At 47.7% G+C, this 26,257-nt stretch overlaps 1 protein-coding gene across 1 annotated transcript in view; it reads left to right on the top strand.

Moving 5' to 3' along the window:
• The first annotated feature begins 1,338 nt into the window (after window positions 1–1,338).
• LOC144108634 (uncharacterized) overlaps window positions 1,339–26,257 on the top strand; it is a 53,785-nt gene continuing 28,866 nt past the window's right edge. The window contains exon 1 of the mRNA XM_077641820.1: window positions 1,339–1,571. Within this exon, the coding sequence (XP_077497946.1) occupies window positions 1,339–1,571 (233 nt within the window). The remainder of the gene's footprint in view (window positions 1,572–26,257) is intronic.

Raw genomic sequence — 26,257 nt, 5'->3', positions numbered from 1 at the left:
GATGTGGTGTGCCGCCCCTGCGGACCACATCGGCGAAATTTGTTTTTGCTGTGAACTGGAAGGCTGAGGGGTGTCTTTTTCGTGCTTCTTGATAAGTTATGTTTTCCTTTGTATTGATGGTTATTAGTTCCTTCTCTCTCTTCCAGGTCGGGCACTACCTCGAGTACGCGGGATGATCCCCTTCGCAGTTCGCGCACAGTAGTGCAGCATTGATGTCCATGGATACGTGATTGTTTGAAGAACATTTGGCACATGTTTGGCGGCCACGACATCTCTGTGAGCCATGGCCAAATCCTTGACATTTGAAGCAGCGTCTGGGGTTTGGGATGTATGGTCTTACATTTATTTTAAGATATCCTACTTCTATGGTTTCGGGAAGTTGGCTGGAGGTAAAGGTCAGGAAAATGTGTTTTGTTGCTATTTCCTTGTCGTCTTTGCGGATTTTGGTACGAAGGACTTCTGTGACGTTCTGGTCTGTCAGACACTCCAACATCTCTTCTTCAGACAGGTTCAGGAAATCATGTTCAGATATTACTCCTTTGGCTGTGTTCAGTGATCGGTGGGAAGTTACGGTTACACGGATGTCTCCGAAGGACACTAAGGTTGGGAGTTTTGAGTATTGTGCTTTGTCGCGGTTTTGGAGGAGGAGGTCACCACTGGCTAACTTCGTCACCTTGTAGCCAAGGCCCAGGGCGTCAGTAAGAGATTTGGAAACAAGGAATGGAGAGATTTTTATAGCTGGTTGCTCTGCATCTTGACTATGTACAGCTTGATACCTAGGGAGATGTTCTTTTGTTTTTTGGAAACACTGGGCAGTTAAGTCTTCGGTCCGCACTCTTTTTAGAGCGCGATCATTTTGTGAGGAAGGGAAAGCCATAAAGTGTGTTGAATGTTCGGTCATGATGCCAGCCACCCACCATGGAGCCCAACTTGGGGACGGGACAGGAACTTGCAAGTAAGTCTTGCCCACGCCAGCTGTACACCCCAACTATAACTCAATATGACACAACTCAGGGTAGTTTGTCACACAATGTTAACCCTTGCCGCCAGGAAGAAGGAAAAAGTAATTAAGAGAGGAGAAGACAGGAGAGTTGTGAGGAAGAAGATAGGAAAGTGAAAGATAGAGGGGAGGACAGGAAAAGGCGACAGCCGATTTCCCCCTGTCGGGTCAGGCCGGAGGTTCCGTCTACAGAAAGCTGGGGCCAAAGTGGTGTGTTGCCTGCGCCGAGGGGCCTTAAAGGTCGAAACGCTCGGCTTCGGCTCAACAACCAGGATCTCCTTTTCCCCGGACACGGCAGTGCCACGCACGGCTAGGCGCAGGCGCTCTGGTCCGTGGTGATGCACTGTTCACCATCATCCCATTGCGAGGATGTCCCTGCCGATGCTCGGGAAACCGTGGTGTCGCCGCTCACCAACGCCTGCAAGCTGCGGACGCCCTCCTGCGGAGATGTCTTTTTTGACCGATCCAGGGAGCTCCGCCTACCACCCGACCTGGACGGCACGGGGCTGCTCTGGGTCGTGTCCATCGCCTCTGCAGATGCGCTGGACGACTGTGCAGAGGACACGTGGACGTTAGAGTAGGACCTAGGCTTGTGGGAGGAGGCCTTGGGGGAACTGACCCGAGGTTCTGCGATGCCTCTTTTTGGTTCGGCGGTGTAGTGTCACCTACTCCACCTGGGGGCGCCGATGGCCCCGCCACAGGCTCACTGCGAGTGGCCTGGGCAGGTGCCGAAACCTGTTGTGGTGCGCCGCGCCCACGCACCACATCGGCAAAGTTTGGTTTTGCTGTTAAGGAGAATGTGCTTGTTTGTGTGCATCGCCTTCTTGCTTCTTTGAAAGAAATGTTTTCAGTAGTTTTGAGTGTGATTATTTCTTTCTATTTATTCCATGACGGACACGCCCTGGAATATGCAGCATGGTCTTTCACAGTCTGCGCGGCGCGGGGCGCCGTCCTAGTCATCAGAAGAGTGATCTTTAGAAGCACATTTCGCGCAAGTTCTGCGACCACGTCAACTCTGTGAACCATGGCCGAACCACTGGCAGTTAAAGCATTGTCGAGTGTTGGGAATGTCGGGTCTCACATTATTTTGAGATAACCCACTTCATTGAGTCTGGGAGTGTACTACGTGCAAATGTCAAAACTATGTGCTTTGTTGCGATTTCTTTGCCCTCTTTTCATACTTCCTTACTGTCGACATCGACTACGTTTTGTTCAGCAAGCGCATCTTTGATTTCTTGTTCAGTGAGTTGGAGGAAATCATACTCTGAAATTACACCACGGACAGTGTTGAGGGATCGATGGGCAGTGGAGACAGGTATGTCACCCATGGACATAATGTTAAAGATTTTTGAGTTATGGATATTTCCTCGGAGTTCGATCACGAGGTCTTCACTGGCCATTTTTGTAACTCTCTAGCCTAAGTCCAAGGCTCCCGTGAGGCAGTTTTTGGCAATGAATGGGGAAATATTTCGATCTGATGAATCTGTTGACTATGTATGACATGAAATTTCGGAAAACGTTGCTCCATTTTCGGAAGGACTTGTTGGGTTACTTTAGTCTGCACTTTCATGAGAGGACGATCAGTTAGTGAGAGAAGGTTAGCCACGAAATATGTATGTTTTTCGGCTACGGTGCCAGCCACCCATCATGGAGCCCAACGAGGGGACGGGGCAGGTACTTTTAAGCAAGTCCTGCTCACGCTATCTGTACACCCCGACTGTAGCCAAATATCACGCAGCTCAGAGTGGTTGGCCACACAAGGTTAACCCTCGCCGCCAGTAAAAAAGAAAGAAACAAGGAGTAGGAGACAGAACAGTTGTGAAAGAAGATAGGAAAGCAAAAGAGGGAGAGGAGGATAGGAAAAGGCCACTGCCGATTCCCCCCCCCCTTGTGTCAGGCCGGATGTGCCGTCTACAGGAAGCAAGGGCCAAAGTGGTGTGTTGCCTCCGCCCAGGGGCGTTAAAGGTTGAAACGCTCGGCATCGACTCAACCACAAGGATCCCCTTTTCCCCGGACACGGCGATGCCACGCACAGCAAAGCGCGGGTGCACGGGTCCGTTGTGATGCACTGTTCACCATAATCCCCCTGCGGGGACCCTCCGGTTGCTCGGGAACCCGTGGTGTCGCTATTAATCAACCCTTGCAAGCTGCAGACGCCCCCCTGCGGAGATTACAGCAATTAGATCGTCAAGATGTACCAAAAGTTGTTGACACGATGGCATATTCAATACGTAGGATATATGTGTAGATTAGAATCACAAACAAGGGAATATAATGAGAAACGCTATAACACCGCTCGGAACGCTGTACGACGTACGGTTGCTCAGAAGTCTGGTGCGAATGTAGTCTTGAATACTGCCAGAGCATTGAGGTATGACAGTAATATGGGATTTTATCTACACCTTCATAGATGAGGGGGAGGTTGGTTGTTTTGGTTGGTTATGAGGTTTAACGTCCCAAAGCTATATCAGGCTATGTGGGACGTCAGAGTGAAGGGCTCTGAAAATTTCGACCACCTCGGGCTCTTTAACGTGCACTGACTTCGCACAGTACACGGGCCTTTAGAATTTCGCCTTCATCAAATTTCAACCAACGCGGCCGTGATCGGATTGGCGTCTTTCGGGTCAGCAGCCAAACGCCGTAACCACTACCATAACCATAACCAGTACACCTTAATAGATGAGGGGAAGGTTGGTTGGTTTGGTTGGTTATAGTGTTTAATGTCTGTCACGGATCTACCCGGAGAACACTCGGACCGAAAGAATGGACTAGGCGATGGGTGTACCCAGACAAACGCAACATTTAAAATACCCTACGTGACACACACGCTAGAACACAAAGCTAACAAACACAAAGACTATAAATACACACGACCTGGGCACACTGCTACTAGCGTCTACTACTTGTGTTCTAATATTAGCGGTCGGAGTTCGTGCTCACGGTTGGTTTGGTGTGACTGCGGCGTTGTATGGATCCAGTAGGCGGCGTCGAGGCGGCGTTCGCCGTGCTTGGGCTGGCTTCGCTGGCGGGGTTCGACGTACTTGGGCTGGCGTCGCTGGCGGCATCGCTGGCTGCGGTCGTACAAGCTCCAGGTCCAAGCTCCCGTGGAGGTGATGCCGGTGTTGTTGGCTTTGGGGGCACCACCCGGATGAGTGGCAACAGTGCTGGAGACACCCCTGGCCGTAGCAGGTGGTAGCGTCCTCTGTTGACTCCCCAGAACGGGCTCAGGCACGGCAGGAAGTCCACGATGCGATGTCGTAGAACGCGACCTCACCGGAGCAGTAGCCGGCGTCGCTCTCTTCCAGCCGATGTGTCCCTGAACTGCCGGAGCCTCCGTTTCTCTGCTGTTCCCCCCCTGTGCCTCGCTCTCACTCGCCCTTTTATAGCCTCGGTGTTAGTCCACGCAAGACTTGTCGTCGTCTTCTCTTCTCCACCAATCATCTCTCTCCACCTCACCGAATGCTACTCCACCAATCATCTCTCTCCACCTCAACGAATGCTTCTTCTTGCGCTTCTTTATTCTTCGGTTAATTCGCGTCGTCTTCTTCACACCTTTTTCCTTTAAAATTTAATTTAGGCTCCTTTATATATGTGAGAATGTCCCAAAGTAACATCAGGCAATAAGAGACACCGTAGTGAAGGGCTCCGGAAATTTCGACCTACTCGGGTGCTTTGAAGTGCACTGACCTCGCACAGTACACGGGCCTCTAGAATTTTACCTGCATCAAAATTCAATCTTCGCGGCCGGGATCGAATCCACGTCTTTTGGTTCATCAGTCAAGCACCATACCACTGCCATAAGCACTACACCTTCATGGGTGAGGGGGGCGGTTGGTATGGTTAGTAACTGGGGTTTGACGTTCCAAAACGACATCAGTCTGTAAGGGACGCCGTAGTAAAGGGCTCTGTAAACTTCGACCACCTCGGGCTCTTTAACGTGCAATGACTTCGCAGAGTACGCGGGCCTTTAGAATTTCGCCTCCATCGAAATTCAACCACCGCGGCCGGGATCGAACCGGCGTAGTTCGGGTCAGCAGCCGATCGCCATAAACACTACCATAACCATAACCACAACACCTTCAGGAAAGAGGGGGAGGTTGGTTGGTGTGGTTGGTTATGAGGTTTAATCTCCCAAAGCGACGCGATGCTATGAGGGACGCCGCATTGAAGGGCTCCGGAAATTTCGACCACCTGGGGTTCTTTAACGTGCACTGACGTCGCACAGTACACGGGCGTCTAGAATTTTGCATCCATCGAAATTCATCCCCCGAAGCCAGGATCGAACCCTCGTCTTGCGTGTCAGCAGCCGAGCACCGCAAATACCGAGCCACCCATGCGGCCCAGGATTATAGTGAGGAGATTGGGGCACGTTCTTACAATTTTCTGTAGCTTACTTGTCCAGTGGCCTGAGCATTTTGCAATAATCTCACGTGACATTGTATGACGTCACAATAAATTGGTGTCAAGTGACTTGACATCATCTGACATCGTTGTCACCTAACTTTGTATGACCTTGACTCGTGACGTCACCTTGCGCCATTTTCTGCGGGAAGGTTTTGCGGACAAATGACCTTGAACTCAGCCATATACGCTTTCACCTTAATAAAAAGCGCGAAAATCTTGCATTTACCTCCCTCCATTAGGAACCAAGTCGAACAGTACGGATGCCCGTCAGATTTCAAGAACAATACGTCTCACGTCATGACTCATCGGGGACGCTTATTTATCTAGTAAGGCGTGTGGGGACTGGGCTACAGCGGCATCAACATACTCATGACATCGGCGCGCCCAGGTGAAGATTTCATTGCCCGTGACTGGACACGTGCTCTCTGAGGCCCTGTCTACTTAAACACACGAATGAGCCCAGGGTACCGCGATAGCCCTCTGCGCTAGCACGTGACAGCATATGGCGCTTTAAGTTCTGTCGCTCAGACGCTGTAAAAGCGCATATATCACACTTGAATGGTCTTTCCGCACTGCGAATTCACTTGTGCCCAATTAAGGTTGAAAACATTGCAGTTGTAAAATGGCACATATCGCACTTGAACTCTTTTTCTCGAGTGTGCTTACGTTTGTGCTGAATTAAGGCTGAGGACGGTGCACTTTTAAAGGGCACATATCGCACTTGAACGGTTTTTCGCCAGTGTGCGCACGTTTGTGTCGAGTTAAATCTGAATGGTGTGCAGTTGTAAACAGGCAGATATCACACTTGAACGATTTTTCTCCCGTGTACGTACGTTTGTGCCGTATTAAGGCTGCAGAGTCTTCAGTTGTAAACGGGCACACATCGCACTTGATGGGCCTTTCCTCAGTGTGCGTACGTATATGTCGAGTTAAAGCTGAAGAGTCTCCAGTTGTAAAAGGGGCACATATCGCATTGGAATGGTTTTTCTCCAGTGTGCGTACGTTTGCGTCGAGTAAAAGCTCAAAAGTGTGCAGCGGTAAAAGGGAACATATCGCACTTGTAGGACTTTTTCCCAGCGTGGGCACGCTTGTGTCGAGTTAAGACTGAAGAGTCTGCAGTTGTAAGAGGTTCCATATCGCACTCTGAGGGTTTCTCGTCGATGTCCGTACTATCCTGTGGAGTGAGGTTTCTCGAGTCTGAAGCTGTAACAGGACAATTGCGATTCAAGGGACGTTCACCAGTGGGCATAGGCTCGTGCCGAGCTAAGGTTGTAGGATCTGCAGTTGTAGAAGGGCATGGAATGCACTTACACGGGGGTCCCTCTGTGTGACATCGCATATCACACTCACCGTCACACTTCGCAAACACTGCTGGGTCTTCGGCGCATTTAAATTGCTTTCCTCCTGTCTCAAGGTGCACATGTCCCGTAAAATCGGCAAAGTTCGCTGAAACGTGGGTGCAGGAGGGGCAGCTGTACAGATCTCCATTCACTGCAAGTGGCTGCCGATGAAATGAATTTTCTTCCATCAGGGAACATAGGGGCTAGGGCTCTTTGCTGGTAGTGTTCACCGCCCTTTCGTGCTGGTCATTGTCCGCCGATGAGCACAGAACACAACTTGTGTCGTGGTAGTCCGGAAAGCACATCACTTCTGAAAATAAATTTCGCAGAATGTGTGGCGTTAGAGAAAATGAGTTTTTTATTTTTTTGCGTTTACTCCGTCAGCAATTTTTTTTTGCAATGGTTCAAGCTTGCCAGTTTGTTGGATGCATGCAAAAAAAAGTACCGCAAAGATTGATGCTTAAATAACACACAGGACGCGGACAATTTTATGAAACGAACCCCATAAACAACATCGCAACCAATAAGGAATGTATTCTTGAAAACCTTCAAATCAGTGCCCGTAGTATAGTGCCACAGTACGTGGTCGAGTTGCATGTTGACGTCATTTGTAGCGCTTTAGCCCTTAAAGGTTGAAGCAATGAGTTGTACATGTGCTCTGGCAAGCCTTGAGTGTGTTTTGTGGGGTTTAGCGGCGCTTAAGCATCTAATACCCACGCTACATGGGCGTTTCGAATGCCTTCGAACCGAATGTCATTCGGCTCGACTGTCGAACTTCCGCTGCTACATGAAGTTTTTCAACGACATTCGGTTCAGATGACATTCGAGCAGAAGGAGCTCCGCGGAGACATTCCAGAATTTGGAACGTCTTCGAAACGCGAACACAGTCCGAACCGACCAATAGGCGTCACCGCCGTCATCACTTCGCCCCACCCACAGCCGCGCAACTGCTTTCGGCTCCGTGGCTGCTCATCTCTATACCCGCTGTTCACTTTTTCTTACTGTTTGTTTAGCAAATTGCACCTCTTCCGTCTAAGTAAGTGCTTGCAGGTAATAGTACACCAATGAACATTTACCACGTGAGCATGAAATTTCCCCAAGAGTGCGCAGACGAGGACGGTTGGTTGCACTCATGCGTACGAACAGCTAGCGCTCGTTTGCATTACATAAAACACATTCTGCGCTTTAGTTCTACTAAATAATCTCTTTTCGTTTGTACTGATTGTGCCCGTGCTTATTAACGCAGTGCGACAATCTCTTGGAAGCGCCGATACGATCGCTCGCCTGAGAAATGCTTGACAGCCGGGCGGCTGACATCGCGTACGACCGGCGCTTTTCGCTAGTTGTCCCGACTTTTTCCGGTGTGACCAGTACTTTATTTTAACCGGCTTTATCCAGAAGTATGATTGGGGCCCATTCGTGCTTTTTGAAGCGCATAACTTGCTATCCACAAAATAGCAACGGCGACGACTGCTGCTGGCCGTAAAGCAGTGCTCGGCGTTTTGGGTAACACTGGCGCTTCCCGTTCATCGTATGCACGCCCTGCGATGTGAGCAATAGTTGATTTCAGATCACTGTTGTCAAAACTGCACTCGTTGATAATTTGAATTCGCTTAAACTTGTGAATTCGCTGTTCACAACCGCCGAATTCACAGACGTAACCCTGCGGACTCGCTAGGCCTAGTTGTCGCGGAAGGGAGGGGAGTCGCCGTCGATTAAAATTAATATGGCAAGCGCTTATCGCTGGTGAGTGTTCAAGTGTGCCCATGTGAAATATACCCGCTCGTTTCGCTCATTTTCAATACGAATAAGGTAGAAGCGCGAATATATTCACACCGTCTGCTCATCAGCGTGTTTTCGCTCAGCCCCGGCCTGCAGAGCACACGAATCATGGCTGACCGCCCGCCGATCGGATTCGTCGGTGTCGTTGGCCTAGAAAACTTGTCCCACTACAATCATATGCTGCTGTTGACCGTGACAGTGTCATTGTCGCACCAGTGTGACCGCAGTGACCACCGCCATCGTCATCGTCGTTGTACACTGAAAACGAGCTGAGCAAATTTCAAATGTGTTCGGAAAGTGTCGTGTAGCAGCGCGGGAGTCCGAGGAGTCCGAATGTCATTCCAAGTCTGGAATGCCATTCGCCTCAGATATCATTCGAACGTGTCCGTGTAGCACAGGTATAAGGCTACCAAGCGCCAAACACAAGGCATAAGAAGTTGTTGTGTAGAATTTTGTAATAAAAGTGTGAAAGAAGGGCGGTGCAACGGGCCTAAAAATTTATTTCTTACTACGTACAGAAGATAAACGACAAAAATTTTAGAAATGGCCAATGATAAAAGCTTTAAAAACGTCTGGCAACTTCAACGGCTATCTTTGGTTGAGGAAGGATCTCGAGGCTCCCAACCAATAAAATAGACACCTCAGCCTTTTTCCCAGAAATGAGAAAATGGCTGAGGAGTATAAAAAACCAGCGAGCTGTTTGTTAGAATTTGCAGTTCATTAAGAAATCTAGCTTCTCTTAAAAAGCTTATAAATATAAAGTATGTAAGAATTGCATTACAATCTAAGAGCAGCAATGGATGAAATGGTATGTGTTCATTAATGAATAGAGCAATGTATTTTTCTTAGTTTTTCTAGTTTTGAGCATAACAGCAAAATATGGTTTATTACGAGCTTGTATCCACATCACTCGCAAAGAGGTTTGTTTGGCTCGTCAGTAGAAATTAGCGTCAGGTGTGTCTGTGCGTCTGTGTGCGTGAGTGTGCGCATGTGTGTGCGTGTGTTCTCGTGTGTGCGTGTGCTGTGTTGGGTTTTATGGCACACAGGCAAACTAAGGCCATCTAGCGCCAATCTCAAGGCATGGAGAAATTTTCTGGATGGTTTAAAAGAAATATAAATCATTTTCGGTGGTTTAGATAGCTTAAAAAGTTAGAACTACTCCGTGGTGACAAAGGGAATAATAATAATAATAATAATAATTGGTTTTTGGTGGAAAGGAATTGGCGCAGTATCTGTCTCATATATCGTTGGACACCTGAACCGCGCCGTAAGGGAAGGGATAAAGGAGGGAGTGAAAGAAGAGAGGAACAAATAGGTCCGTAGTGGAGGGCTCCGGAATAATTTCGACCACCTGGGGATCTTTAACGTGCACTGACATCGCACAGCACACGGGCGCCTTAGCGTTTTTCCTCCATAAAAACGCAGCCGCCTCAATTTTAGAAATGGGCACTATTAAAACTTTTTAAAAGGCATACGATAACCTCAGCAGCCATCCTTTCCCTGGCAAGGATCTCGAGGCTCCCAACTTATCTGACCTCAGCCTTCTTCTCAGGGCTGAGAATGTGGCTGAAGTGTATTAAAATTCAACAGTCCAGTAGGTAAAATTTTAGAGTTTTTCGAAAAATCCCGTTTCGCTAAGAAAACTAAAAACACGACATATGAAAAATTTCATTATCTTCTAAAAGAAGCGTAGGATGAAAAGGAATGTATTGGTTATAAAACTGTGTCAAGTGCTTCTTCCTTACGTCTTCCGGTTTCACACTTGAGAATAAAATATGGTTAACTGTAACTTCGTCTCCGCATTTATCGCTAAGAGGTTTATCTTGTTTTGTCAGTAGGAAATTGTGAGGTGCGTGTGTCCCATACGAAGACGGCGAATAATCACTTCCTTAAAAGGTTCCTGGTGGGTGCAGGACTTCCATCCATCTATAACTGGTTTTACATTGTGTAATTTGTTATTTAGATCGTTGTTCCACGCGGACTGCCATATATGTCTTATTTTATGATGAATTATGTGGATGCAATCTTTGGACGGTATATGTACTCTTTATTTGATGATAACGAGCTTGAGCAGCGCAGAGATATGCACTTTCGTTGCCTTTAATTCCGGTATGGGTTAGTACCCAGCAGAGTATTAGGTTTTGTCCTTTAGCTGTGGCTATTACAATGTTGTGTATGATATCACGAAGTACATGAGTGACTGCATTTCTAGAGTGAAGGGCTGTGAGCACGCTTAGCGAGTCTTCGTATATGATACTGTTTGCGAGGTTCCGATTCACTCTTTTTTGTACGGCTACAGAGCTATCGCGTAACACTCGGCAGTGGAAATGGAGGCACACTGGGGAAGCCTTACTATTTCGTTCCAATTCTCTTGTACCAGTGCGCTTCCTACATAAGCACCTGCTTTTTGAACCATGTGTATAAAAAGCTCTGAAAGTACTGCACTTTCCTCCTCTGCAAGACATTCTTGTATTATATGTTGTTGTCGAGTTTGTTTCTTCCAGAAGTGTGTAAGAGTGAAATCGCAGATTCAGGGAAATTGTACCATGAAGGTAGTGCGTCTCATCTTTGCGCAATACCAGGTAACGTGTTTAGGACGCCAAGATTCTAGCACATCTCTTCAAACCTCAAGAGCTGTGGCCTGGTAGCTTGCGGTTAGTTGTTACAGAGCGTTCGAGATGGGCACTTCGTAGCTATAGGGTAACATAGATGTTTTTGCAGGTAATGAATTTTTAGTATGTAAGAGCATGTAAGCATAGTTCTTCTGTCCGTAAATGATAGTTCATTAGTTTCTACATGTAGGCTGTTTATGGGTGATGTCCTGTATGCACCAATATCAAAACGTAAACCTAAATTATGCACTGCATCCAGTCGTTTAGAATACGATACTCTCGCTGACCCATATATTATACCTCCGTAATCTCAGGTGGAGCGAACCACAGCGCGATAACTTTGTAAAAGACATGTCCTGTCAGCATTGCATCGTTTACGTGACAGTACTTTGAGTATATTTAGGGATCCGGTGGCTTTCTTTTTCAGTGCGTTTATGTGAGGAAGGAAAGTAAATTTTTTGTCAGAGGTTAGGCCTAGAAATTTTGTGCAAATTTTTGACGGGTATCTGTATTCCGTTTATCTGTATGAATGGGCCGGCTTGTGTGCCTCGTTTAAGTGAGAAAAGAAAGGCTGCTGTTTTCTGTGTTGAAAACTAGAAACCGCTCTGATCTACCCATGTCCCTAGTTTGTTCATCGTGAACTGTATTCGCCTCTCGCATGTTGCTACGTTTGAGGATGTGCAGGCTACTTGAAGATCATCAACGTACACTGGATACAGAATGGACGTTGGGATTATTTTACTTATAGAATTCATTTGTATAATAAACATTGGGCTTAAAATACACCCCTGAGGAACCCCGTTCTCTTGAATGAAGCTCCGGGACAGGGTTGTTCCTAGGCATACTTGAAATGAGTGGTCGTAAAGGAAATCATTCAGGAAGTTCAACATTCTGCCGCGTGCACCTAGGTCCCCTTGGTCGCGGAGGATCACAAACCTCCAGATTGTATTATACGCTTTCTCCATGTTGAATAAAACTGCAAGAGTTCTGTTTGTGTATAAAAACTTCTCTTATTGTGTTTTCGAGGTGAACTAAATGGTCTGTTGTTGATCATTCCTTTATATAACCGCATTGATGGACATGACGGAGTTTGCGGGATTCAAGGACAAGTGTTTGTCTCATAATCAGGACACTTTCAAATTAATTGGCCAGACAGCTTGTAAGGGCAATTGACCTATAGCTACAAAGGGAAGTTGTTGGTTTTCCAGGTTTCAGGAAAGGCACTATCACGGCAGTTTTCCACGCCTTAGGCATTGTTACTTCTATGTACAATTTGTTAAACAAATTCAAGAGAGCCTCTATGGCAGGCTGAGAAAGAAGGGCAAGCATTTCATTGTGTGACTGGTCGGGTCGTGGTGGTTTTTTCTTCTTCCGGCAGACAGTACTCTACTTCTTGCAGAGTAATTACATTGTTGTATTGTTCCTTTCCACCTCCACTTTTTGGTAGTTTTTGTTTTTATGCTACATTCTTGTTTCAGAAACGACCGTGAGACGAACTGGAAACAGCAGCGAGTGTTCCCCCAAAATGTCTGCCTTTTTCCTCATGCTTGGTTGTGTGCCAGGTGTTGTCAGAAAAGGAACTGTGAACGGTGAGAAGTTGCCATTCAATTTTCGAACCGGCTCCCACATTTTTTTCGACGTGATTTGACTGTTTTTAGAGATGAAACATTACTCGGCCAAGAGGCCTTCTCGGCACTGCGACGAACGTACCGAGCTCTGGCTCTTGCCTTTTTAAAATGCACGAGGTGCTCTTGTGCTGGGTACGTGCTAAAGTTACCCGAAGCTCTATTTTGTTGTTTTTTTTCTTCCTTGCATTATTTTGTCCACCACACATTGTGTTTTTGCCGCAGCGCTCATGAAGGCTGAGGAATAGCTAAGTGCGCGGCAGTAATTATTCAATTCGTGAACATTTCGTTTATCTCGTCAATGCAAAAGATTTCTAAAACTATATTTTCTAAATTGGTTGTGTTGTAAAAATTTCTCAGTCCGCTAATTGCTGCTTTAAACTCCGTGGTTCCGATGGGATAATTTCTCGTGATGCCAAACCTATTAATACAGGAAGGTGATCGCTGCCATATGGGTTGTCGATGACATCCCATTCAAAAACGTTAAAAACAGTTCGTGAGCTAAGATACATATCTAAACAGCTCATATTTCCCGAGGTTGCTTAGCAGTATGTGGCCTTTTTCATCTTTAAAAGACATATATTGTTTGTGAGAATAAAACCTTCCATTGTTTGCATCTAGAGTCGCACTGCTCACTTCACCAAAGAGGGGAATGAGCGTTAAAATCCCCAACTACCAGATATGACCTTTGAAGTTCATCTACCAGTTCTTGTTGATCATGGACTGTTAATGTAAATTGTGGAGGAATGTATACGGAACAGATTGTTAGAGTTTTTCAGCTGACGATGCTGACTGCAACCGCCTCAAGTTCTGTTTTCAGTTTGAATTCTTGAGCAGGGACGCCGCTTTGAACGAGAATTGCGACGCCTCCCGAGAGTCGATTTGCCTGCTCGCGACGGCGGCCAAAAGTTTTATTCTATTCCTGGATGCTCAATAGAAAGACGCATCACCACAGTCATCGTCACCCGCCGATATAAAAGTGCTGCAACCACCTTCGCCGCTCGGTGGCTGAGCTCCCGCACAAGTCACTAATTCTCTGGTATTGGTCATGCAGGTGTTTACCTTCGCTGCCAACGCGCTCTTCGCTGCTCTGCTCACCCTTCTCCCCCCCCCCCCCCCCCCCTCCACGGTGTCGACTGCAGCACCCAGCTACTGTGATAACGGCATCCAATTCCTGCTTCCGCCCGACATCAACGCTTCATCCTGTCCGGCAGCGCCACTACCCGGATTTCTACTCCTGGATGTTCAATGGAAAGCCGCATCACCATAGTCATCACCAGCCGATATAAAAGTGCTGCAACCACCTTCGCCGCTCTGCGGGCTCGGTGGCTGTGCTCCCGCACAAATCACTAATCCTCTGATATTTGTCATGCAGGTTTGTAACAATTTTCTCTGTTTGAAAAAAAATTACAACTATTTCTTAGTGCAGCTGCCGAGCCCGCAGTGCTGCGTGTTTCTTGTAGCCGATTGCGGCAATGTTTTGCGTGCCTTGTTGCTCTTGGCAGGTGATGTCGAATCTAACCCAGGCCCTAACACTATCGAGGATGTGCTCGCTGAACTAAAAAATATATCAACCGATCAAACCATGCTCATTTCCAAAATACAAGACCTCAAAACTCAGGTCAATTCCACTGAAGTTGCCTAAGTTGACTAAGCGAATGACCGATCTAGAGGCCCATTTCCAAGCTTTTTCAGATCTTCAAACCGATTTAGAAGCAATGAAGTCTGAGAGTGCTAGGATTGCTGGACATTTAGACATTCTAGATGCGCGAATTGAGGATGCAGAAAATCGCTCGCGTCGCAATAATCTTATATTCTATGGCATTCCCGACACTAACCCATCCGAAAATTTGCAGGCTCTGAGGAAACAGTCATCAACCATTGTCAGAACTTGAATACAACAATTAACCCTGAGAACATTGAACGCGCCCATCGCCTTGGGCGTTACAAATCTAATCACACTCGTCCAATCATCGTCAAGTTTACTTCATCTAAAATTAAAGATGGCATATTATCGAATGGTCATAAGTTTAAGGAAACTAACTTCAGCGTGGGCGAGGACTTTTACCTCAAAGTACGAAATGCGCGAAAGCACCTAGTCGCGTTCGTTAAAGAAAGGACAACAAAATTTGCTCTGAACTTTAAGACATTGCATATTGGTTCCAAGCGCTACGTGTTCGATGAAACCACAAAAACAGTTAAAGAAATAGTAACTCGTCCCTCACAATCAGATTAGCAATCACTTCATCACGAACCGTCTCTAAACCGTACCAAGAACGCTTCTTTATCTAGCCTCTCGCTCTGCGTTATATACACTAACATTCGTAGTTTTTTTCCTAAGCGTGAACTTATTTCTAGCCTTGTTTCTTCATCAAGCAGCAACCTACATATACTAACTGAGAGTTGGCTGAGCAGTGACATAACAGACAACGAAGTACAGACTGATCTATCAAACTTTCAACTTTTTCGGAAAGACCGTAAAGATTCACGAGGAGGGGGTGTACTCATTGCTGTCAGCCAAGATTTATCATGTTCCCTAATACAAGATTCATCCGACCTTGAAATGTGGCTAATCTTTCACGCAGCACCTAAAACAGTTTTACTAGGCGTTGGTTATAGGCCCCCACATAGTATCCAGGATTTTTGCCGTCAGCTTAATGACGTACTAAGTCAACTGTCCACAAAACATCCTAATTCACATATCTTCCTCTTCGGCGATGTCAATTTTGCGAAGATTTACAGGCATAACCAGCCCGCACCTATAGCTAACAATGGAAAAACAAGGGAATTACTAGATTTTTGAAACAACCTCAACCTTAATCAGGTAATACTTGAACTCACCCGCGTAACACAGAACTGCGCAAATATTTTAGATCTCTTATTAACCAATCACCCAGACAGCGTACAGCCCATTACTTACCTACCTGAAATAAGCGACCACAAAGTAATTCACGCTAACCTTCTCCTTACGCCAAACCCGCGCCGCAAATACCATAAAACCATCCGTCTTTATGACAAAGGGAATTATAACGTCATAAATAATGAACTAAACGCGTTTGTCCAAGTTTTCTCGGCACGTTTTCATTTCCGCAGTGTTCAAGAAAATTGGTTGCTGTTCAAAGAAACTAGAAAGTCTAATTATTAGATTCATCGCCCAAATTAGTTTTGGTTCTAATTCACAATAGCCATGGTTTACTAAAACACTGAAACATTTGGAGAACAAGGAGAAGCGCCTTTACCGTTCAGCCAAGTCTCAGGGGACGCATAGCGCATGGGCAACATATCGCGAAACTGAAAGATCATATCTCGCCGCTATTTCTAATGCCAAGCACACCTTTTTTCACTCGGACTTGCCGAATATGCTAACTAGTAACTCCAGAAAGTTCTGGAAAGTTATCAATCCGCATCAAGCACCAGAAATAACCCTCACCGATGAGTCAGGCACAGTTTTCACTGATGCTGAGTGCGCTGCCATGTTTAACTCTGCCTTCTCATCTGTATTTACGAAATAAACTGATGTACCGCCATCATTTTCAGCACCACCCTCAATAATAAATTATTATATGCCTTCAGTTGTCTTGACGTCATCTGGCATTTCGTCCCTAACTGAAACAATGAAAATTTCATCTTCATCCGGTATTGACAATATTAACTCAAAGCTTTTGAAAAATGATATTTGTGTGCAATTTTTATGTTTACTTTTTTCACAGTCACTGTTATCAGGTCAACTGCCACGTGATTGGAAAAGCGGTAAGGTCGTTCCAGTCTTCAAATCGGGTAAAGAAAATCACCGCTTAACTACCGTCTCATTTCCCTTACCAGCGTACCCTGCAAGCTCATGGAACATGTCATCTACTCCAATGTCATGAGCTTCCTCGACTGTCACAACTTTCATCCTGCGCAACACGGTTTTCGAAAAGGCCTTTAATGCGAAACTCAGCTGGCCGTTTTTATTCATGATCTGCATGCTAATCTTGACTCTAACCTACAGACCGATGCTATATTTCTGGACTATGCAAAAGCGTTCGACAAGGTTCCTCACAAGCGCTTACTACTAAAACTTTCATATTTGAACCTCCCCTCTAATATCTTTAAATGGATAGAAGAATTCTTGACTAACTGCTCACAGTACGTCACCGTTAAGTACGTCACGTTACGTCACCGACAGTACGTCACCGTCAGAAGAGAGCCCTCCCTGCGGACACCACGCCGCCTTCGGAAAAGCGCGGAAGTGCGCGTAGACGTCATCGGCACGACCTCCGCTGTAATACCTGCCTCAGGTTTATAAAGACCAGGAGACTCCTCCGTAGCATTTAGTTGCAGTCGCGTGAGTCTATTTGAAAATGGCGGATGTGGCGACTCGCACCGTTCCGTTCCCATGGGTTTGCTCTCCCAGGATATGTCCTCCCTCTCCCTGGTTACCTCAACTAACAAGGCGGGGTGCCGGCATCGCAGCGACACGAGCGCCACGGATGGCCTGATTGCCGGGCGCGCCTCGGAGACAGCTCTTTTCGGCTCGAAAACTCGACACGCGCGGACGGTCCTGCGCTCCGCTCTGTGCCAGCGATGCGAGGCATCGTAGGGGGAACGTCTTCCGCGCGATTGACCCTTCCAGCCTTGGAGCTTCTCTATTGGGTTGACGCGGGCGAACGTTCGCTCGCAACCTTGCTGGTGAGTCGGACGACCTTGGTTCCTTAGCGCATTTTCTAGCTAGGTATCGTTTATTCTATCTAGCTATCGTTGTTTTCTGGTTAACTATCGGTGTTATCTTTGTCGCTGCAATAAATGCCTTGTTTGTGCCATCCAGATGTCCTTCCTTTGTTACCTCCGAGCAAGGCCCGCCGTGGTCGGCATGCGCACGGGAGCACTCGCGATCACGTGGTGCTGTCGGTGGTGCTCAACTGTGTCAGCTACGGTTCAGCGGAGAGAACGTATTTAAACCCTAATTCAACCCATAAAGTGGATGACGACTGCGATATTCAAAGCACGCACAGCACATGAGATTGTCAGACACGAGGGATGTGCTGCTGCGGTGATGGCGTAGTGGTATGATGCAGGAGCCGGCGAAGCTGATCTGTAAATGCCGTAGAAGGTTCGAAGCTCATTCGTAGCGATGAAGATTTTATGGCAGCGAAAGCGTTACTATTCCTTTCCGTAGTTTGTTCGGCGTGTGTTCCATATGGCGAGCTACGTGACGAAGTCGAGCCGCAGCTGTGCCGAAAGCGTTAAAGAGCCGGAGCTTCGAAACCAAAGAAAAGGGGCATAACTGGACCCCTGACACAGTGGACACTTTCATCATCGCCATCAGAAAAGCGGCACTGAAGCGATAGACCTTCCGCGTTCATCGTGTTCATTGGCGTTGGCGTTGACAACGTTCTAGACTCCGATGATTGCCAGGAAAGCAAGGGCGTATAACTGGCTCCCAAGGTGAGTGGACGCTTAAATCCAATTTTGAGGTACGTGACGGTGGGGGGAGAGAGAGAGATATGGGCTGCATGCATTAGCGTGGCCAAAGTTGTGGCAGACACGCGAAACTGCAGAAATTGGCCGCAGCGTTCATTAAGTGGCCAACCTCTCGCGATTAACCATTAATTTAACTGCCACTTGCCACGGTGGCAGGGCGGACGCGCTGCCTATCCAGTCTGCGAAACAAACCTAGCGCTAGTTTCCCCATACACACCAGAGCTTTCACTGTCTAACCAGGTTCAGCAGTAGTTACACCGCAGCTAATTGTTTTTAATTGTTTATGACCTCCTCCCTCCACATGACATTCTGACGCCCCCGCTAAGCTTGCCCTCTCCGATATTGATTTCGGTACTTCCCCCACGTCCAAGCTCCGTCTGAGGTGATGCATTTTTAAATTTGGCGCTTTCCTCCGATGGTTTCTTTGATCCCACGTGACCTTGACGATGTCACAGCTCTCTCGCCCAACCACTGAATTTCGTGATAGAAGGCCAGAATTTTCCCTCAACAACAGCCCAAATACTACCGCATAATTGGCACAAGCAAAACTAACTTAACTAAAGCGTTTAGTACATGCAACTTCAGATATGTACTGCTCACAAAAACAAAGCCCACCTGAATTCGGGGCTCTGGTGCTCGGCTGTTGATCCCATGTGCAAGGGAAAATTTGCAGATACACCCCCCGCATTTAGTCGAAGGCTAAATGCGATGACACCTATTGACTGTGTTGTGTTACCGCACGTTAAAGATCCTTATGAAGTTTCATTTATTCCGAAGCCTACACTACGGCTCCCCTGTCAACCATGTGTGAACTCAGGGTGCAAAGCTCTGCGTACCATACGATTAAAAAGCACAACTATATCAAAAATATCCTGGCTAAAATGGACCAAGATTTTGAAAAAACCAACCCTTTCTTCCAAGCTGAAATCCAGTGAATCTTTTCTGGAGCTCTGTACATTAGCTGCTAGTAGTTTTTTCGTTTGACCTATATTGATAATTACTGAACAATTATTATTTAACTTCCTAAATACCAATTTAAACGCACAGGCGTTCATAGGAAATCTGTCCAGAACCATCAAAGTGATCCGACCCAGGTTCTTCCGACTAAGTAGCCTTAGCAGAGGAAAGGCTGCGCGAAGCCCGTATGATCGGTGATAAATGGTCACTTACGCAGGCAGAACGCATGAGAATGAATGCCAGTACCATGTGTTTGCAATAGAACAGCGTGCACGTAACGAGAAGCGATATATATTCACGCCAAAAAATAATCATTAAAAGCGGCGTTAGCCCCAAAGAAAAAATAAAAAGGAGACATACCGACGGCTGGGCGTTTGGTGTACATTCTCATGGGTAGAATACTTTTAATTTTATTGTAGGCGTCTTTGCACAACCGTCTCTGACAGGCGTTCCAAACAGTCCTAAGCAGCGATATCCGCGTAAAGCGATATTCGCGCATGAATCACCCGCATTTTGAGGCAGTCAACACTGCTACCTTTTCAGCACGTTGGCTGTAGCGTTGCCGACGAGACTGCTAGGTATCTCGCTGCATACTTTCGCAATTTCTGCCTTCAGTGCTTGTGGCGTAGTTGTGAGAATGCAGTAGACATAACCCCACAGAAGTTGAAAAGATTTAAGGGAGATAACTTTGCTGGCCAGGCCAATATTTCATTAAGCCAGATCATCTGGTTTTTGAGAGCTCCGTGAAGACCCGCTCGAACAAGGTCGTTGCTTTGATCCGGGCAGGTTCCCATGGGCCTAAAAATAAGCGGTCACTGGAAACGCAAGACGGAGGTTGAAGCAAAAATCTTCAGCTGAGCCTCGCAAGATGGTCAAATACAGCAGGGCAATGAGCATATGGTAACAAAGTATTGGCCCAATTCTTCTTCTGTCAAAGATCCCACAATAAACACGAAATGACCACTGCAACTGGATGTTTTTTGTTCCAAACAGTGTGGGTTCGTATTGGTCCTACAATAGAACTTATTAAAGGAAAGTTGACGGCATTTCCGGAGAAGCTAGCGTCATCAGTCAAAAGCACCTTGCCAATAAACTCTAGTATTTCGTCAGTCTTCACCAATATCCCGTTGCCGAAGAGAAACCGACGTGGTGGGTGTGTGCCTTCTAATGCCTGGAGCAGATAGTGGTGATCCGAGTGCATTTATGAATGCCTTACAATTCGTGACACTGGAGACTAGAAAGTGCCCACCTCAGCAGGCACTTCTCGCACGCTACCATGAGGGTTAGCTGCGACGAAAGCTAGAATGTCTGTTTGGGCCTCTTCGCTGATGGTGTCCTTTCCGTTGCGCGTCTTAGTGAAGCTTCCAGTCTCATCGTGAAGTTATTCCTCGTTATTATGCTTCTATTACGTTTATCGTTGCTATGTCACATTCGGTAAACCTTTGGCAACCTTTCTCTTATTGCCTCCCGCCACTCCCACCGCTTGGACGATCTTCGCCTTCCCTTCTCTTGAGTAGGGCATGACTGATGCATTCGTAACGAGAACTTCGTAGCAGTTATATGGGGCGCCACAAAAATCAAGCCCTCTGCTGACAAACGTCCGCCCATCGACACTGCGTAAATACAAGGCTGTTCTCTACAAACGATACGGTGTGTCGCACAATGCCATCGGAGTGCAGATGAATTAGACAAGCTAATGACTGGGTAATGATTATTTTGCTTTTCGTCTTCTTCGATTTTATCGTCGATCGAATACACCTGCTCTTTCTGAAAAGCATTCAAAACACGACGAATGACGGTGCGCTGTCAGTCTCCGCTGCCGCCCAACTCGGAGCGGAAGGCCGGGCGTAAAGAGGGGGTAAGAAGGCAGAAAGGGACGGACGGACGGACGGTATAGAATTTAAGGAATGGATTGGATGGGATGGATGTATGGATGGATGGATGGATGGACGGAGAGACGGACGGACGGACTGAGTGATGGACGGATGAGTGGATGGATGGATGGATGGATGGATGAACGGACGGACGGACGGATGGATAGACGGACGAATGAGTGGATGGATGGATGGATGGATGGATGGACGGACGGACGGACGGATGGATGGATGGATGGATGGATGGACGGACGGACGGACGGACGGACGGACGGGCGGATGGTTGGATGGATGGATGGATGGATGGATGGATGGGTGGGTGGGTGGGTGGGTGGGTAGATGGATGGATGGGAGTACGGGTGGCTGGATTGTTGGTTAGTGGATGGATGGCAGGACGGATGGATGGACGGACGGACGGACGGATGGACGGACGGACGGGCGGACGTATGTATGTATGTATGTATGTATGTATGTATGTATGTATGTATGTATGTATGTATGTATGTATGTATGTATGTATGTATGTATGTATGTATGTATGTATGTATGTATGTATGTATGTATGTATGTATGTATGTATGTATGTATGTATGTATGTATGTATGTATGTATGTATGTATGTATGTATGTATGTATGTATGTATGTATGTATGTATGTATGTATGTATGTATGTATGTATGTATGTATGTATGTATGTATGTATGTATGTATGTATTCTAGCGGGTGCACTCGGTTAGTAGTTTCAACGACATCAGACAAGAAGATGCGTACTCTGTCACAGGAATTCACGAGGAGCACCGTGGCCAAGTTTAAAGCGCTGCAAAATGGACGCCACTTCACGAGCTGTAGCCGCTGGGAGCGTGGCGGTTTCTGCATACCGGGTCATGTGATCAACGGCAACAATGACCCAGCGTTTGCCAGGAGCGGTGTATGGCAGAGGGCCATATAAATCTATGCCAACACGGTCGACGGGGCGTGGCGGACAATGTAGTGGCTGCAACTCTCCAGCAGAGGGATGAGGCAGTTGCTTGCGGCGTTGGCAGGACAGGCAGGACCGGACGTACTTCACGATGAAGTTATACATGCCACGCCAGTAGTACCAAAGACGGATGCGAGTGTACGTCTTGAGTACTCCCGCGTGGCCGCATTGCGGGTCTGCGAAGAAACAGGGGCAGATTTGAGACCGGAGATGTCGGGGAATGACGAGAAGCCGTTTCTGTCCATCAGAATTATAGTTTCGCCGATAAAGCAGATCATCACGAATTGCAAAACGTGAAGCTTGCCGACGAAGGGCGCGGGACGCGGGAGCCGTAGATAGGTCGGAGAAAACGTCAAGAAGAGAGGGAATCTATTGATCTTTACGCGGCTCAGAAAGCAAGTCGCTTGAGGTGAGCGAAGGCGCCGCGGATTCGAGGGCGGAGAGGCTGGCAAGCTTGGCCGGTAGCGGGGAGCGGGACAGGGCATCAGCATCCTGATGGTTGCGGCTTGATTGATATACGACGCGTATGTTATACTATTATAGAGGGAGAGCCCATCGAGCCAGGCGACCGGAAGGATCTTTTAGCGACAAAACTGAAGATAGGGCATGGTGGTCGGTGACCACGTCAAAGGGTTGGACATAGAGATGAGGTTGAAACTTGCCAAACGTGCCAAAGCACTCTTTTACGTCACGGAGTAATTGAATTCAGCTTTTGTGAGGGTCCGGCTGGCGTAAGCAACCAGACATTCTTCGAATCTAGACTTGCGTTTTGCGAGCACAGCCCCGAGGCCAATGGCACTGGCGTTCGTGTGTACTTTGGTTGGGACTTGCGGGTCGAAGTGTTCCAAGATTCGTGATGCCGTGAGGAGACTGCGCAAGGTGCTGTAAGTGCCGTCGCAGGCAGGCGACCAACTCGAAAAATTCACATTGCAGTCGAGAAGCTGATTTAAAGGGGCAACAATGGCCGCAAGTTGCGAATAAAAGAGCGAAATGGTAACAGAGGCCCAGGAAGCTGCGCAGTACCTTAAACCAAGTAGGGTTTGTAAACGCAAAGACAGCACGAAGTTTGGTAGTGTTGGGGCGTATGCCCTCTTTCGACATAACGTGGGCTGTTCACGGGCAGCAAATCAACACTTTTTTTTACAAGTTCAGCTGAAGGCTGGCGTCCGTAAGGCAGGTGTAGACGTGCTTCAGCCGGGACAGATGAGTCGCAAAGTCGGGCGAAAAGATTACGATGTCGTCGAGATAACAGAAGCACGATTTCCATTTCAGGCCATGCAGAATGGTGTCCATCATGCGCTCGAAAGTAGCCGGAGCATTACAGAGGCCAAAAGACATGACGTAAAATTCATACAGGCCGTCAGGGGTCACAAATGCGGTTTCAGGACGATCGCCGGCTCCCATGGGGACCTGCTAGTACACGGAGTGTAAATCAAGAGAAGAGAAGAGTTCCGCTCCTTGAAGGCAGTTCAGAGCATCATCAATGCGGGGAAGAGAGTAAACATCCTTTCACATGATCTTATTCAGGTGGCGGTAATCAAAATACAAACAAATACAGCCATCTTTCTTCCTCACGAGTACCACGGGTGAGGCCCAGGGACTGTGTGAGGCCTGAATCACGCCGCACTGAAGCATGGTATCAACTTGTTCTTGAATAGCTTGGCGCTCAATGGCGGCGACACGATATGGGTTCTGACGCAGAGGGGCTTGGTCACCAGTGTCGATGTGGTGGGCAACAGTCAACGTGAGGGTCAAAGCGGGTGGGTGTGAATTGAAGGAGGAACGAAACTGGTGAAGCTGCGCGAGAAATTGAGTGCGTTACGGTGCAGGGAGAGAGGCGTCGATAAAGGGAAGGAACACGTCTGCAGCCGAAGTGTCGAGTGCAGGAACCGGCGGGCTGAGGGCATCTGCGTCCGGGCACGGTGAACCGTCAGTCTCATTGCGATAGAGAATGAAATCAATGATCTGAACGGTACCGAGGCACTCACCACGACGCACAGCGGAAGAATACTTAAAGGGATTGGTGACGAACAACGCCAGCTGACAGGGCGAGGACGGCGTAATGCATGGATAGGTACTTGCAGGACAGAAAGAGGGGCGATGGGGCAAAAAGTACGTTGCAGTCGCAAGCAAGGTCAGAAGTGATGGGCACAAGAACAGAAGAGCAGGCAGGCAGTTCAGTGTCTTCGTCAACGACGGCTGTGGCAGGAGCAGCAGAAGGGGCATCGGACGACGAGGAACTGCTGAGCGCAAGGAACTCGAGATCAGCACAAGCACAACCGATGACTGCGTTATGGCGCGACAGGAAGTCCCAACCCAAAATTATTTCCTAAGAACAAGCTGTCAGAATGATGAATGCAATCGCGTAGAGGATCCCGCTAATAACGACGTCAGCCGTGCACTTGGCTAACGGTGCAATAGCCTGCGCGCTTGCGGTGCGCAGCGAGAATCCATAAAGTGGGGTCGTCACTTTTCTCAAGGAGCGGCAAAAGGTGGCGGCCATGGCAGAAAGAGCAGCACTGCTGCCGACAAGCGTCATAACAGAAACACCCTCTACACCACAGCGGCGGCCTATTGGTTTGAGCTTCCGCCTAGCATGCGGGATGTGCAGGGTTCGATCCCCTGTGCTGCCGGGTACCCACCGGTGATACAATGGGTACAAGATTTCCCCTGCCTAATGCTCGGATTCTTAACAGTGAAAACCTTGGGAAATGGGTCTCTGACCCCACCTTGTGCAATGAAAAACTACTTGTGCCATGGCGCTCTTTGACCAAAGCTTCCCTTGCGCCATAAAAATTCATCATCATCATCATCATCAAGACACACCCTCAACGGAAACGGCGATCAGATTTTCGGGAGATAATTGAGGCCTTGGGTATTTCGCTGGGGGCGCAGTTCTCTCCTCACGAACTGCGGCATCTAGCTTTCCTCTTGCGAAATGTCCGGGCACCGACGCATGGGAGAAAGGGAGCGGCGACGAGGAGACGGTGAACGCCTTGTGGAGAAGGTAGTGCGATCAGGTGAAAGAGGGCGACTCTGTGGCGGCTCGGCTGGCGGTGAGTATCCATTGATGGGAGGCCAGTAACCAGAAACTTGGGAGATTGGCACACGATGACGGCAAAGCCGGTCCACATGACCAGGCAATCCTTAACAGTCAATCCCAAGCACTTATCCACTTTCATGGAGTTTCTTTTCTAAGTAGCAGATTCAAGGGCCTGAAAACTGTCGAAAGGTTAGGCAGAAAATGCCTGTAGAAATTAATCAGTCCTAGTTCGCTTTGAGGTTGCTTGACATCCTTGGTACTTGGAGCATTCAAGGCAGCTTCGATTTTCTTTGGTATTGGCCTCAGTCCGTCAGCGCTTATGACATGGCCCAGGTACTCAACTTCTGTCCCTAGAAATGAACGTGGCTTGAGCTTGAGGCCTGCTTCCTGTAGACGCTGTAGCACACTGGCTACGTTACTCAGGTGATCTGCGTCGTCCAGTCCCGTTACCAAGATGTCGTCGAAGTACACGGTGACATGGCGCGTGTCCTGTAGCAAGTCTTCCCATTTCTCTTCGTAATATGGCAGGCCCTGAAGCTACTCCGAAATGTAGTCTGGTGTACTGAAAAAGGCCTTGAGGCGTATTGATGGTCACTAGCTTCTGTGAGCTCGTGCCAAGTTCTACCTGCTGGTAAGTGTCTTTCAGGTCCAGCCTAGAAAACTTTTTGCCACCTGAAAGCTTCGCCCAAAGGTTCTGGACTCTCGGCAAAGGATATTTTTCCAGCACTGTGGAACCATTCATTGCGACCTTGAAGTCGCCACATATGCGCACGTGGCCGTCTTGCTTGAGCACAGGAACATCTGGGGCTGCCCCAGCCAGACGTTCTGACATGTGTAAGTACCCTTTCTCGTTGCATTCTTTGCAATTCTTCTGCAACTTTGTCTTGTAATGCGAAAGGAATTGTTCATGGTTTCAAGAATTTAGGAGCTGAATCTTGCTTGACAACAATTTTGGCTTTCACACCTTTGAATGCTTCTAGTCCGAATGAAAATACTTCTTTGTAGCAAGTCAGCAACTTGTCAACGCTCGTGAGTCAACGGATCTGACATCACTGAGGTCGAGCTGCAGCGCAGTGATCCAGTTTCGTCCGAGAAGGGTTGGTCACTGGTCCGAAACTAAAAAAAAGCAGGGTTGCCTCTCTTCGTCAGAACTGGACTGAAACAGTAACCTTGCCCC

This window comes from Amblyomma americanum, chromosome 10, assembly GCF_052857255.1.
Source record: "Amblyomma americanum isolate KBUSLIRL-KWMA chromosome 10, ASM5285725v1, whole genome shotgun sequence".
NCBI lineage: Eukaryota > Metazoa > Arthropoda > Arachnida > Ixodida > Ixodidae > Amblyomma > Amblyomma americanum.
Note: the sequence above shows the minus strand (reverse complement) of the source record. Positions and strands in the feature narration are given on the sequence as shown.